The 13,440-nt window shown below is 45.0% G+C and overlaps 1 protein-coding gene across 1 annotated transcript in view; it reads left to right on the top strand.

The window, feature by feature from the left end:
* The window catches only part of IBA57 (IBA57, iron-sulfur cluster assembly homolog (S. cerevisiae)), a 17,228-nt gene extending 8,615 nt beyond the window's left edge, over positions 1-8,613 (top strand). The window contains exons 2-3 of the mRNA XM_006876119.1: positions 7,494-7,843; positions 8,222-8,613. Coding sequence (XP_006876181.1) covers positions 7,494-7,843; positions 8,222-8,613 — 742 coding nt within the window. The remainder of the gene's footprint in view (positions 1-7,493; positions 7,844-8,221) is intronic.
* The last annotated feature ends 4,827 nt before the right edge of the window (positions 8,614-13,440 follow it).

The raw sequence follows: 13,440 nt of genomic DNA, 5'->3' as shown, positions 1-13,440 counted from the left end.
AAAAAAAAAAAAAAAATCTGTAACCTGAGTATGACTTTAATGTCCTCTCTTCAGCTTCTTGTTTTCAAAGCTGCCTAAGAGATTATAAAATGCCACTGCTAGTTGTTATGCTATACCTCAGGCTTTAATTTAATTTTTGGCCTGTTTTGTTTTTAAACTCTCTTTCCCTCTCTACAGCCCTGTCTTGGCCTTTCCCATTTAAAAAAAAAAAACAAAAAACGTTCAGGCCTGCTCTTGGGCTGAGTATCTGTGCATATGCATGGCAGAGGAACCCACCAGTGATGAGGGTGGGGGGTGTCCACTCGCTCAGAAACCCCCTCTAGTCATCAGGATGGAGGTGAACAAACAATTGGGGGTGGGCAATGACCACATACCAAAAAAAGAAAATTAGAACAAAGCAAAACCGACAAAGTGTATTGTCCACTTTTGCTCCAGGGTTCCCACGGGGTTTTTCTGTTGTGTTTCTGCTCCCCTGCTTGGTCTTGCCGATTGGTCTCACCCAAGATGTCGGCTCTGTGCCCCTGAGCCCAGCAGATTCAGAAGTACACGATTTCTTACTTCAGCTTGAAGTTCCACTAGCTATAAGCCTTCAAACTTTTAAAGTATTCCTAGCTATGTTGTTCCTAGTTTTGGAGCTCTGCCCTGGATGTGCTTTGCCTGGTGTTCTGTGGTCTGGCTGACGGGGAACTTCACTGCACCTCCACCCTAGCCACCATTAAGTCTGGCCTCTAGAACATTACTTTTATGAACTGTGTTTTACCAATTGACCCAGATGTCCTCTGAAACTATGGTCCTAAGCCTTCAAGTCTAGTAGTTCACTCCTGATATCTAAGTAGTTTATATAATTGTGCTCCCTATTGTTGTCTTTGTAGTTAAGTGCCGTTGAATCAGTTCTGACTCATAGTGACTCTGTATAGGGTTTCCGAGGAGTGGCTGGTGAGTTTGAACCGTCAGCCTTGTGATTCAAACCGACCTTGTGGTCAAGGGCTTATCGTACAGCACTACATACAACAGGACTCCTATGTTGTTGTTCTTGTTGTGCCATCGAGTTGGTTCTGACCCATAGCGACCCTGTATAGGGTGTCTGAGTAGCAGCAGCTGGTAAGCTTGAACTGTCTACCTTGAAGTTCAAATAGCTTTGCAGTCTGGTGCATTAACCCACAGCGCCACACCAGGACTCCAGGACTCCTATATATTCTGTTATATGTATGATTATACATGAAACATTTGCATATGCGTACTTAGAAACATCCACAACCATACCTATATATGAGGAGGCTTCACAAAGTTCTTGGAACAATTCTGTTATCTTTTAAAAATAATTTATTTTTATTTTTCAGGGATAATATAAGTTCAGATCTTTATCTCAGATCTTAGGCTAAATGAATTAGACCATAAACACAAAGTGCATTATATGGTCAACTGTGGGCTTCGGTGAATAATATGTTGATATTGATTTATCGACTATAACAAATGTACCACACGAATGCAAGATAATAATAAGAAAAACTGTGTGCAGTGAAGGAGGAGGGGGTTTATGGGAACACTCTGTTCTTTCTGTCTTCTTTTAAAACTTTTATTGTGAATTAAGTGAATGGAGAGGATGGGTGGAGGAGAAAGGGAGAATTACTTACTAGATAGTACACAATTACTAATTCCAGTGAAGGAAAAGGCAATATACAATATAGGGGAAGTCAGTAGAGCAAGACTAAGACAAAGGGAGATACTGGGAGGTATGCAGGAATAAAGGTGGACCTGTGGGTTAATGCACTGGACTGCAAAGTCCTCTTGAACTGGAAGGCCTGAGGTTCAAGCTTACCAGCTGCTCCTCAGAAAACCTATACAGGGTCCCTGTGGGTTGGAACCCGACCCAATGGCTTAACAACAACACAACTGTGAATGCTCTAACATGTACATTCTGTAACAACAGTAATAATAAACAGTAATTTTGAATAGACACATAGATAAATATGTATGATAAATAGGTGAGGAAGGTTATATGGGAGTACACCTGTGTTCATATGACAGGGCTTCAAAAAGTTCATGGTAAAATGGAAAGAAAAGATAATGGAAGTTTTCCATGAACTTTTTGAACCCTTTGGTATAAAATCATTTAGCAGGCACTCTAGTACCTTCATGGCAGTCTAATCAGCATCTTGATAAGACTTGGGGCCTGGTTCCTGTTGGCCATTTCCTCCCACTAGCACTCTTGCTCTAGCCAGCATGTGGGACGAGAGCTGTCAACCCCAAGTTGCTTGTGTCTGTGTGCCTTTGCACCTGTTTCCCTGATGGACTGTTTATCTCAGAGACTCTGCTTGGGGATTGTCCCATCATTGACGTATTCCCAGACCCCCAGGAGGCTCTCAGGGGCTTGGGGCTATGCTTCCAGTACTTCCTTGCCTCATGAAGCAGGGATCACGCTGCCTCAGCTTGTGTGCGTGCTTTTTTTTTTTTTCCCCTAACTTTTTATTGTGAATTGGGTGAAGATTTACAGATAAAATCATCAACTTCACAATCAACAAAGTATACACTTTGTGTCATCTCAATGATTGCAATTCCCCTCATACAATAGCAGTTAGCCTGCTTTCTCCCTGTGACTTCCCATTTACATCTTATATTTCACAAATGAACAAAGCAAAAATATTTAAATGTACACATACAAAACAAAATTATATATATAGATATACATTCAAATGTTGAAAAGGCACTCTGCCAGCCAGGCTTCTGCCTGCAAGCACACAACCCTTCTAAGTCCATAGCCTTAGAGCCTGCAACTGCTCTGTCTCTCCATGCCACCTCCTCTGTCACTGTTTCTGCTTTCATTGATTATCTAGGCAGGGAGCTCATGCTTTACTTGTGCTCTTCCTTCTTGTTGGTCCTGGGATCTTCTGTTCCTGAAATGATAGATTCACTACTCCACACTTTTAGTCTTCTACAATTTCACTTGTGACAATTACAGTGAAAAAAGATGAGGCTTTCTGCTCCCATAAAGATTTACAGCCTTGGAAACCCTATACAGGGTCACTATGAGTCGGAACTGACTCCACGGCACATAAGCAACCACCAATATCACCGACACCAACAGTTACTCACAATTAAATCAAAATCCTATCTGCATCATTCCCCCATCCCCTATCATCAGATCCATCTGGAAAACTATTCAGTGTGGATTCTACCTTATCCCCCGCTTCATTCTGAAACTAAGCACACTCATGAAAGCTTGTAAACCAACCACTTCATGCCATTATTAGCCATCATCCCCCAGTTTTGATACCCAATGTCTAAATTTCTCATTCCTACCAACCAAGTACACTGAAGATACAAGCTTGTTCTCTAATATGAAAGTCCTTCCATTCCAGTTGAACTTTTGAGCCACTGCATTCATAAGCAAAAGTCTAGTTCATCAAATTGTAGCAATTTGCATTCTTGTTCACAGTATCAAACATCTTTGTCTTCATTGGGTCAAGTTCTGGGCAACTAGCCATCCACTCTAGGTCAAATGGATACTAGCTGTAAGTTTGGGAGTTCACACACACCTTTCTGCACTTCAGACCTGCTGAATCGCTCAGCTCTAGACCCTAGGGGCTGGTTCAGTGCCTGTGGGCTTAGGAGTTCACACGTCTTACTAAACTTCCGCACCAGCTAGCCCTTCCTCTTTTCTTTCTCATCTCAAGGTCAATGGGTGCCAATGAAACATGGTCAAACTCAGTCCATGCCTTCACTGCTGTATATCTCCCACTCCCACTCACAAGTAGAACCAGACAGTCACCAGCAAGCGTACTAGACTTTTCAGTCCTAGAAGGGTGCATTGACTTTTCTTGCCTTGATGTCTCCAAAGAAAACAGCTTGCTTGAAGTTCAAACAGCCAACCAATCCACTATTTTTTTCTGTAGGACTTTCTTTCAATAAGAACCTTCTGTTTTCCCAGTAGGTCTGGGTTGGTCTGTATGTCTTTGCAAGTGGGAATGTCTTAACTCAGAAGGTGCTGGGTGGGGCTTAGGGTTCTACCTAAGGCCCCATACTCTACAAAGGCTTCACAAGAAGCCTATTTCCCTTTTAGCAAATACAATTAGTTATAGGTTGAAGGCAGGCTTACAAGCTGTCTGTCATCACAATTCCCAGTATTCATTTCTATCACATGTAAATGTCTATTTTACAGTAGTAGGCAGGGGAGACCAATATCCACAGACAGTCAAACATGGACATTTTTCCCCTCCTTTACCCATCATGCCTTGCTCCATGTATCTACTCACAGAACACTGTTTTTCCAAGGTTGTGTATAAATCTTTATTTACCTCTACTCCAGTTATCCTGTGCATACTTCCCTAAGTTTTCCCGTATCTTCATTGTTTATCTGCCTCTTCTGGTGTATTGCCCTCCCCCTCTTTGTACATTTCCATCCCTGTAACTGGAGCTAACATGTCTACCCTCTAGCTAGTGAGTTATTCTCTCCTTCCCACCTCTGATAATCATCAAAGAATGTTTTCTTTTAGTATGGAGATCTGTTCTTAAGCTTTTACAATAATGGTCTCATACAATATGTGTCCTTTTATGACTGACAATCTCAGCATAATGTCCTGGAGCACCATCTATGTTATGAGGTGCTTTGTAGATTCATTGATATTCTTCAAGGTTGCATAGTGTTCCGTTGTGTTTATGTACTAAAGTTTGTTTGTCCATTCTCCATTGATGGACATGTAGGCTGTCTCCATCTTTTTGCTGTTGTGACTAGCCTGCACTCTGTTTTTGTGGAACTGGCTTAGAACTTCACTAGCAGCAAAGGCAGAGTTCCCCCTGGGATTTGATTGATCTGCGAAGCTTTACTGGAGGGGGAAGAGCCAGCTAATGGGGAAGGGAAGCAAGAGCCGGGAGGTGTATCAGAAGGGGAGGCGTGTGGAGAAGAGGCATGGGAGCATGGAGAACCTTGAATTGCAGACCTTGGCTTTTGTATATTTTCCTTTGTGGATTTTTCTTAAGCCTTCACTCTAGGTGGGAAAGTGGGTGGGTGGATGCCCTCTTGTGGTGGTTGCAGGAACTGCCCAATGACCCTCAACTTCCTCTCAGTTTTCCACTGGGCTATTTTACCCACATGGAGTCCTGGTGTGGCGCTGTGTGTTAATGCGCCAGACTGCAAAGCCATTTGAATTGCAAGGTCGGTGGTTCAAGCTCACCATCTAGCTGCTCCTTGGAAACCCTATACAGGGTCTCTATGGGTTGGAATCGACTAAACGGTATTTGACAACAACAACAATTTTGCCCACATGGCGTAGTTCTCAGTCTTAATTGGCTCCAGAGCAACCACCACCATTAACAGGGCTGCCAGATTAAGCAAATAAAAATATAGCATGCTTAGTTAAGTTTGAATTTCAGTTAAACATGTTTTTGGTATACATATGTCTTATGCAATATTTGGGACATACATACTAAAGTGATTTATATGAAATTAAAACTTAACTGGGGATCCTTAATGAAATTTATCTGGAAAGCTTACTTTGAGGGGACATTTGGCATGAGGCATTCTGCTCCCGTAAAGATTTACAGCCTTGGAAACCTTGTGTAGGGTCGCTATGAGTCGGAACCAACTCCATGGTACTTAACAACCAACAACAGAGATATTTCTGGTTGTCACAACTGGGGGAGGGACCTATTTTCTCCCCAGTGCTTTCTCTGTTCTCTCTGGAGTTCCCATTAAGAGGATATTTAATTTTTTGGATTGAATCTTTTTAAAAAAACTTATTTACTTTTGTTGTTGAGAAGATACACCACAGAACAAACACAAGTACAACAAATTGTGCATGTGTGATTCAGAAACACTGATCACATGCTTTAGGTTTTACAGCCATTCTCACCTTCCTTGTTGAATCCCACCCCCTTGTTCTTCCCTCATTAGCATAAACTCTATCCTGTGAACTTCCTATCTAGCCTTTCAAGTTGCTGTTGTCAATTTGATCCCATGTTTATATAATTCTTCAAAAGAGTACAATGCTCAGAGTTGAAATTCTTTACTAATTAAACTAAACTATTGAATATCCATTGGCTGCCAGAAGGATGAACTGCTGTTTTTGAAAAACAGCCAGAATACCCCTTAGAAGCGAGGATGGTGAGACTCACATACTTTGACCATAGTATCAGGAGGGACCAGTTCCTAGAGAAGGACATGGTAATTGATAAAGTGGAGTGTCAGTGAAAAAGAGGAAGATCCTCCATGCGATGAATCGACACAGTGGCTGCAACAATGATTGTGAGGGTGGCACAGGACCAGGCAGTGTCTTGATCTGTTGTACGTAAGGTCACTGTGAGTCAAAACCAGTTTGATGGCACCTGACAACAATAACATACGTGTTTTAAAGGCATAATCTCTTCCTGTTTTAGTCTCTGTTATTTCTTCAACTGTGTGGTTATTCTTGCTTGAACGCTCAGAAACTGACTAGAAGGACTGTGGGCAGGGCGGGACATGATGAACAGTGCACTGTAGGGAAAACCTTTGGAAATCGCCCTGGCACTCTGCCTTAACTCTGATCACGATTGGCTTCTCTGGAAAAGGATTATACCCTCTCTTACCTGGGAGGCTGACGTGGGATGCAGAGGAGTACCTGCCAATGCCTTCTGCGGGTAGGGAATACCTGGTGATCTTACCCCCATTCTGTCTCTTCATGCTGATCTTTACTCAGTTGTATCTATAATCTGGGTCCCCCTTCTGGCCCCAGGGCTATTGAATTGGTTGTCCCCTACATTCTCTAAGTAGGTGTTCCCCACACACTTCTAGTTCATGCCCCAAACTCTACCATTTCTCTTCTTCTATATCTACTTGGTCAGAAAATGGCAACACTGACTACCCGATTGCCCAGATCAGAAGCCTGGGAGATATCTGACCCAGGTGACAAGCTAGTGTCATACTAAATGCAGATTAGGTTAAAATCAGGAGAGCCCATGGTGTTTGCCTTGGGGACTGTGGAGAAGGGGTATGGCCACAGCAAAGCCCCAGTCCATTGCTCCCTCTACCCTTGACAGAGCCAGGCCTCCACACTTAGTGCTTGCACCCTCTCCCCCTCCCCCCATACCCAGAATGGTCTTCCTGAGACTCCAGCTGCACCTGTCACAGCAGGACATAGACCCCGCACCCCAGTGTGGCTTGCACTGCTTTTCTGTCTTCTCTCAGCACAGGGTGCCACTATTGAACCTGTCTCCTTGCCTGCGCTACTGTCTGGCTAGGGTGCATAGCCCTTTTTTCCATCCTCGTGGTGGGGCGTCTCTAGGTCCCCGAGCCCATCTCAGTTTACGTTGGTGCTGGCTCACAGTGTCAGGACTAGCCTGGCCATGACCCCATCTGATTCTAGTCACAGGACTGGTGCATTGGCTTAGCGTACTCTCAGCTGGTGCTGGAGCATAGAAGTCTGTGGTCCAGAGGGTCAGTCCCTGTATGTTTCATGCCCACAGTATCCATGAGGAATGGCAGGTACCTTCTGCCTCCCATACACTGTGTCTCCCCCCAGGCTCCCCGAGGATGGTGTGGATTCGGCGGTTGGCTTCTTCCTTGAGTGTGACATCTCAGTGGCAGACACGCTGCAGAAGCATTTGATGTTCTACCGGATCCGGCGGAAGGTAGAAGTGGAGCTCTGCCAGGAGATGGGAGCATGGGCTATGCTGCCTAGCACCCCTGGGGCCCACAGGGCCTTGCCCCTGCAGGAGAAGGCAGAGGGGGCCACAATTCTAGCTGCTGACCCCAGGACGGCCTGTATGGGTTGGCGGCTGCTCACTCTTAGGGAGAGCTCAGCTCTGCACCTGGTACCCGGAAGCCAGCGCGGGGACCTCAGGGACTATCACAAGCACCGGTACCGGCAAGGTAACACATTCAGCTGGGTAGCGGGGGAGGCAGAAGGCCTGTCAGCAATGTGGAGAGTGGTCTGCAGAGGGATCTGCACAGGCAGGTGGTCTGGATGGGGACAGTGTCAGAGGTGGGCTCACCTGGCATTCCGCTTGCCAGGTGTGAACTGAGGCTCTTCAGTGGGTGCTGGGTGATGAGTCCTTCAGTATAGAGCCCCAGATATCCAGGTGGGGAAGCATCACAAACTGAGAGGCGGGGGCAGGTGGAACTTGGGGTCACACAGGTGTCTTGTTCCCTGGTGCTTACCTGGGCCTGGCTCTCCTGGCAGCATGGCTGAGGTCTTCTGAGTCACTTTCATCCCAGCTCTAACCCAGCTCCTCCCTCCTATCTCAACAGGCATTCCAGAGGGGGTCCAAGACCTGCCCCCTGGAGTGGCTCTGCCTTTGGAGTCCAACCTGGCCTTCATGAACGGAGTTAGCTTCACCAAAGGCTGCTATATTGGCCAGGAACTGACTGCCCGCACTCACCACATGGGCGTCATCCGCAAGCGCCTGTTCCCTATACACCTGTGCGGCCCACTCCCTGCGGACGGCATTGCATCTGGCACCTCTGTCCTCACCGAGGCAGGAAAGGTTGCTGGAAAGTTCAGGGCCAGTGAGGGTGATGTGGGGCTGGCTCTGCTACACACTGACACAATCAAGGGTCCTCTCTACATCAAGACTTCTGAAAATGGTCATGTGGCCTTAACTGCTTCTGTGCCGGACTGGTGGCCCAAAGCTACCAAGTAACTATGGTTCCCCTCTCACGGTGGCTGGGCTTAGATGCCTGTGGAGCTCACCTATTTGTTTGCTGTACCCTCTGCAGCTCAGCAGGCATTCTAATGTACTGCTACCGCCACATTGCTGGCCTCACTGGGGAAGGAGGGCCGGGGGTGGGTGGGTGACCAAATGGCCAGCATTTTCCAGAGTGAGCCCATGTGAGCTGTGAGTACCCCCTCATTCTGGGGCTGCAGGTTTTAGATGCATCCTTGAAGCCCCTGGCACTCCGTGCCTATCTGAGGAGTGTAGACCTGGGTTCTCTGGCTCAGGAAAAGGGCTGAGACCCCTGCTGAGGGGAATATGAGCTTGTCATTTAGCTGATTTGAGGAAATTGCAGATGGGCTCAGGTGTTATTGGTCCATCAGAGCCCAGGACGAGGCTGGGCCTTTGTGCTTAGAACTAGCACAGTGAGGAAGCAGGCCCAAGATTGCCAGCACTCTCTACTGACCTATTTTAGAAACCAGCCTTAGATTGTGGTGGACCCTTCTGTCTGGCCACTGGGGTCAAGTCTGTGGTTGGTGGATTTCCGGAGTGAAAGATTTTGGTAATTGTTTTAACCTTGATTTGCTCTGGAGCACATCTCAGGGTGTCTGTGTGTCAGGAACGTTGGGTCCATTGGGTCTGACACTTCTCTGTTGAGATGGTTGAGTGTGCATGTGGAGATACACATGCCTTGATGCACATGTACACTTATACGTACACTGGTACACAGGCATACCTGCACACACACACTGGTGCCCACTCGCACCCATATATATGCACACTGGTATGCAAGCACACACTGGCACATGCACACCACTGCACACGCACGCTGGTAGACTACGTGAACACTTATACACATATATACTTACCCATGCATATCTACACACACACCTATATATGCATACATAAACACACTGGTGGAAATGCACATCTACACATCTTTTTAAGCATACCTGCACACACACATAAGTATACCCTTTGGAACAAAGCCTGTGGGCCAGTTTGGCCTCCTTTGAGGTGTAACTTTTAAAGCACTTGAGTTCGTTTCTGCTCTTGGGAGTACTGACTGTTGAGTTTCCAGGTAAACTTCACATGGAGAGAGAACAATGCTGTGTTGGTCACCCATGCCTCTCCACGATTCCTGCTGTCTGGAAGCACCTGGAGAGCAGAAACCCTGTACTTGCCATGACCTCTGTAGACCCCCATCCTGAGCTCCATTGTGACATGGGGTGAGGAGGGCCAACTGCCTCTGATACATGGGCCACCAAGGTTTGGACCCAGCAGCTGAGGCCCCAAAATGAGATTTGCTTAAGACTTTTGGTTTATTTATTTATTTTAAGTAATGTCTTTACAGTGAGAGAAATAAAGATTTGCTGCTGTCAAATGGTGGGGACTAGTTTATTTTTCCCTTTTAAACCACTAACTTGTACTGCCCTATAATGTGAACTTCCTGGTTGTAGTGTTTCTCAACTGCTGCATCTTGAGTGCCTATTAAAGAAAGATCTGGAAGCTGCTGGCTTGGAACTCTGCCATTATTACTAGGAGGCATCTGGGTCTTTGATTTTGGGAGCATGGTGGACCAGACACTGCCAACAACTGAACATACCAGATGCAGTAATTCAGCAAAACATTTCTGGAGCATTGCTGGGCAGACCAGAAAGGAACCAAATCTCAGAGGTCAAGTAAAATACTAGAATAACCTTTGTCTCTCATATCTGCCCACCAGTTATCTTTGATTGAAAATTTACATTGAGATAGAATTTTGGCAGGAGTGCTTCATGCTTTCAATCATGTTAACAACTCTCAGTCTGTGTGTGTAGGATGATTTATAAGCCAGTGTAATTGTGCCATTTCTAACTCTTTAACGGGCAGTTTTTTTTAGCTGACACTGAGAGGCTTGATCAAGATTGAGGCCAGTTTCCTCTCTCACCATTGGTCAGGCAATGGTTCTCATGGTATGGTTGTGAGACTGGTAGCTGTTAACATCATGCGGTAGGACTGTACTTCTGAAGTAGGATGTGTTCTCGGAGCAAGTTGAAGAGAAACATCACTGCCAGATTCTAGCTGTGCTCTGTGCCTACAGCTGTCTGTGCTGTGAGTTTAAACACTCCTACCGTATCCTGGTGTGGTGCTGTGGGCTAATGCGTCTGACTGTAAAGTCAGTTTGAACTGCAAGGTCAGTGGTTCAAGCTCACCAGCTGCTCCTTGGAAACCCTATACGGCGTCGCTATGGGTTGGAATCGACTCGACGGCATTTAACAAGTGTGTCTCACTTCCTTCATGGTCACTCAAAGACTGCTTCTCTATGCAAAAGTATTTGTAAAATATCACAGCCTGTTTGGTATGAGCATCAAATTTTTGTTCCAATGATAGGGAACTTTATCATTTGGGGGAACAGAAGTCAGAAAGGGAGTAGGAACCATGGCACTATTTTAAGCTCAGGTGACTTCTGAATGAAGTTCTATTTTCTTTGTAAATATTTTATTGTTCAGTGTTGTCAAGTCAGTTCTGACTCATAGTAATCCTGTATGGGATTTACAAGGAGTGACTGGTGGGTTTGAACCGCCGACCTTGCAGTTCAAACTGACCTTGTGGTTCAGTGCATCATCCTACAGCACCACACCAGGACTCCTTGTAAGTATAGTAGCTGTCTATAGTAGTTGCCTTGGATATTATGAGGTTTACAAATACTGTTTAGTTGAGCCCCCCAAGAATGCCTTCAGTGTTCTCCGGGTAATCTAGTTTGTTGGACAAACCCACTCAGTTTGACAAATGTAACTGGTGCTTTTACAAAACATTGGTTTTTTGGAGTGCAAAAGCAGGCCATGTGGGACCACCCAATGCATAAGAATAAGAGAGAAATAGTCTGCGCAGTCTTTACACTTGACATCCGTTTTATAATTCTGATGCTTTTCACATCTGCTTTGTTTTGTAAGAGGTATAAACCAAAAACACATTGCCATTGAGTCGATTCCAACTCATAGTAACCATTAATAGGGTTTCTGAGACTATCTGTATCTTTATGGAAGCAGACGTCTTCATGTTTATACCACGGATCGATTGGTGGATTTGAAAAATGAAAAAATAGCAATAATTTTTTTCTTCTATTTTTTTAGGGATAAATTTAATACAAGGCACACACAGACTACCAAACATAGCAAAAATTACACAAAGGACAAAATAGGTGATTGGGACATTCTAAAAATTAGAAACTTAAGTGTATCAAAGGATTTCACCAAAAGAGTAAAAAGGGAGCCCACAGAATGAGAAAAAACCTTTTGCAATGACATACCAGACAAAGGACTAATATCTAAAATTTATAGGAACTATAACACCTCTACAAGAAAAAGACAACACAATTAAAAAGTGGGCACTGGACATGAAAAGACACTTTACCAAGGAAGACATTCAGGCAGCCAACAAACATGAAGAGATGTTTGCGATCATTTGCCATTGTTGTTAGGTGCCATCGAGTCAGTACCGACTCATACTGACCTTATGCACAGCAGAATGAAATACTGCCCGATCCTGGGCCAACCTCACTACTGTTGCCACGCTTGAGCCCATTGATGCTGCCACTTGGCCAGTCCATCTCGCTGGGGGTCTTCCTCTTTTTCTCTGACCCTCCACCTTACCAAACATGATATCCTTCTCTAGCAACTGGTCACTCCTGACAATATGTCCGAAGTATGAGAGACAAAGTTTGTCTTGGCCTCCAAGGAGCACTCTGGCTCACTTCTTCCAACACAGATCTGTTGGTTCTATGGGCAGCCCATGGCACTTTCAATATTCTCCAACACCGTAACTCAAAAGCATCAGTTCTTCTATGGTCTTATTTACTGTCCAACTTTCATATGCATATGAGATTATTGAAAATATCATGGCTTGGGTCAGGTGCACCTTAGTCCTCAAGCTGACATCTGTGCTTTTCAACACTCTAAAAAGGTCTTGTGCAGCAGATTTGCCTAATGCAATACGTCATTTGATTTCTTGACTGCTGTTTCCATGAGTGTTGGTAGTTAATCCAATAAGAATGAAGTCCTTGACAATTTCAATCTTTTCTCCATTGATAAGAATGTTGTTTATTGGTCCAGTGGTGAAGATTTTTGTTTTCTTTACATTGAGATGGAATCCATACCGAAGGCTGTAGTCTTTGATCTTTTTTTTTTAAAGGTTTTATTGTGAGTTATGTGATAGTTTACATGGGAGAATATTAGTTTTACATTCATCCTATCATATATCGTTTCATTGCCATGGTTACAATCCCCTTCATGCATCATCAACCAACCAAAGGGTATACCCTGCAAGCCTACCCCCTGGTCATCAGCACACAGCCCCTCTCCCTCTTTGGGTCTAAAGTCCCCAGCCGCTCCATCTCTCTATATTATCGTCTCTGCCTCCATCTCTGGCATCACTGCTTCTCTGGGTAGGGTCCCCCTCTCCGCTGTTCTCCCGTGATAGTTCCAGGGACCTCTGCTCCTAGACTGCAAAGCTAATCACTCCCCTCCTTGCTACAGAACATCTAACTTTACATTTCCAGCCTTCACAATCAGTTCTGATAACAATTATTCACTATTGTATCACAAGAGACCTATCCGAATTTCCTTTTATCAGCCCTGCCTAGACAGATTGGGTACTACTTAGTGGAGATTCTACCTTCCTCCACACCCTATGTATCTAGGTTCTCGAAAGCTTGTAAGCCAGTCACTTCTTGCCTTTGTAGCCACTACCCCCTCACTTTGGGTAGCCAATGTCCAAGTTGCCCATCCCTGTCAACTCTGTGTATGGAGGGGGTGGGAATGATCCTTGCTGTAA

The sequence above is a fragment of the Chrysochloris asiatica genome, unplaced genomic scaffold, assembly GCF_000296735.1.
Source record: "Chrysochloris asiatica unplaced genomic scaffold, ChrAsi1.0 scaffold00354, whole genome shotgun sequence".
NCBI lineage: Eukaryota > Metazoa > Chordata > Mammalia > Afrosoricida > Chrysochloridae > Chrysochloris > Chrysochloris asiatica.
The sequence above is the reverse complement of the archived record's forward strand: the minus strand, read 5'-3'. Positions and strand labels throughout refer to the sequence as shown.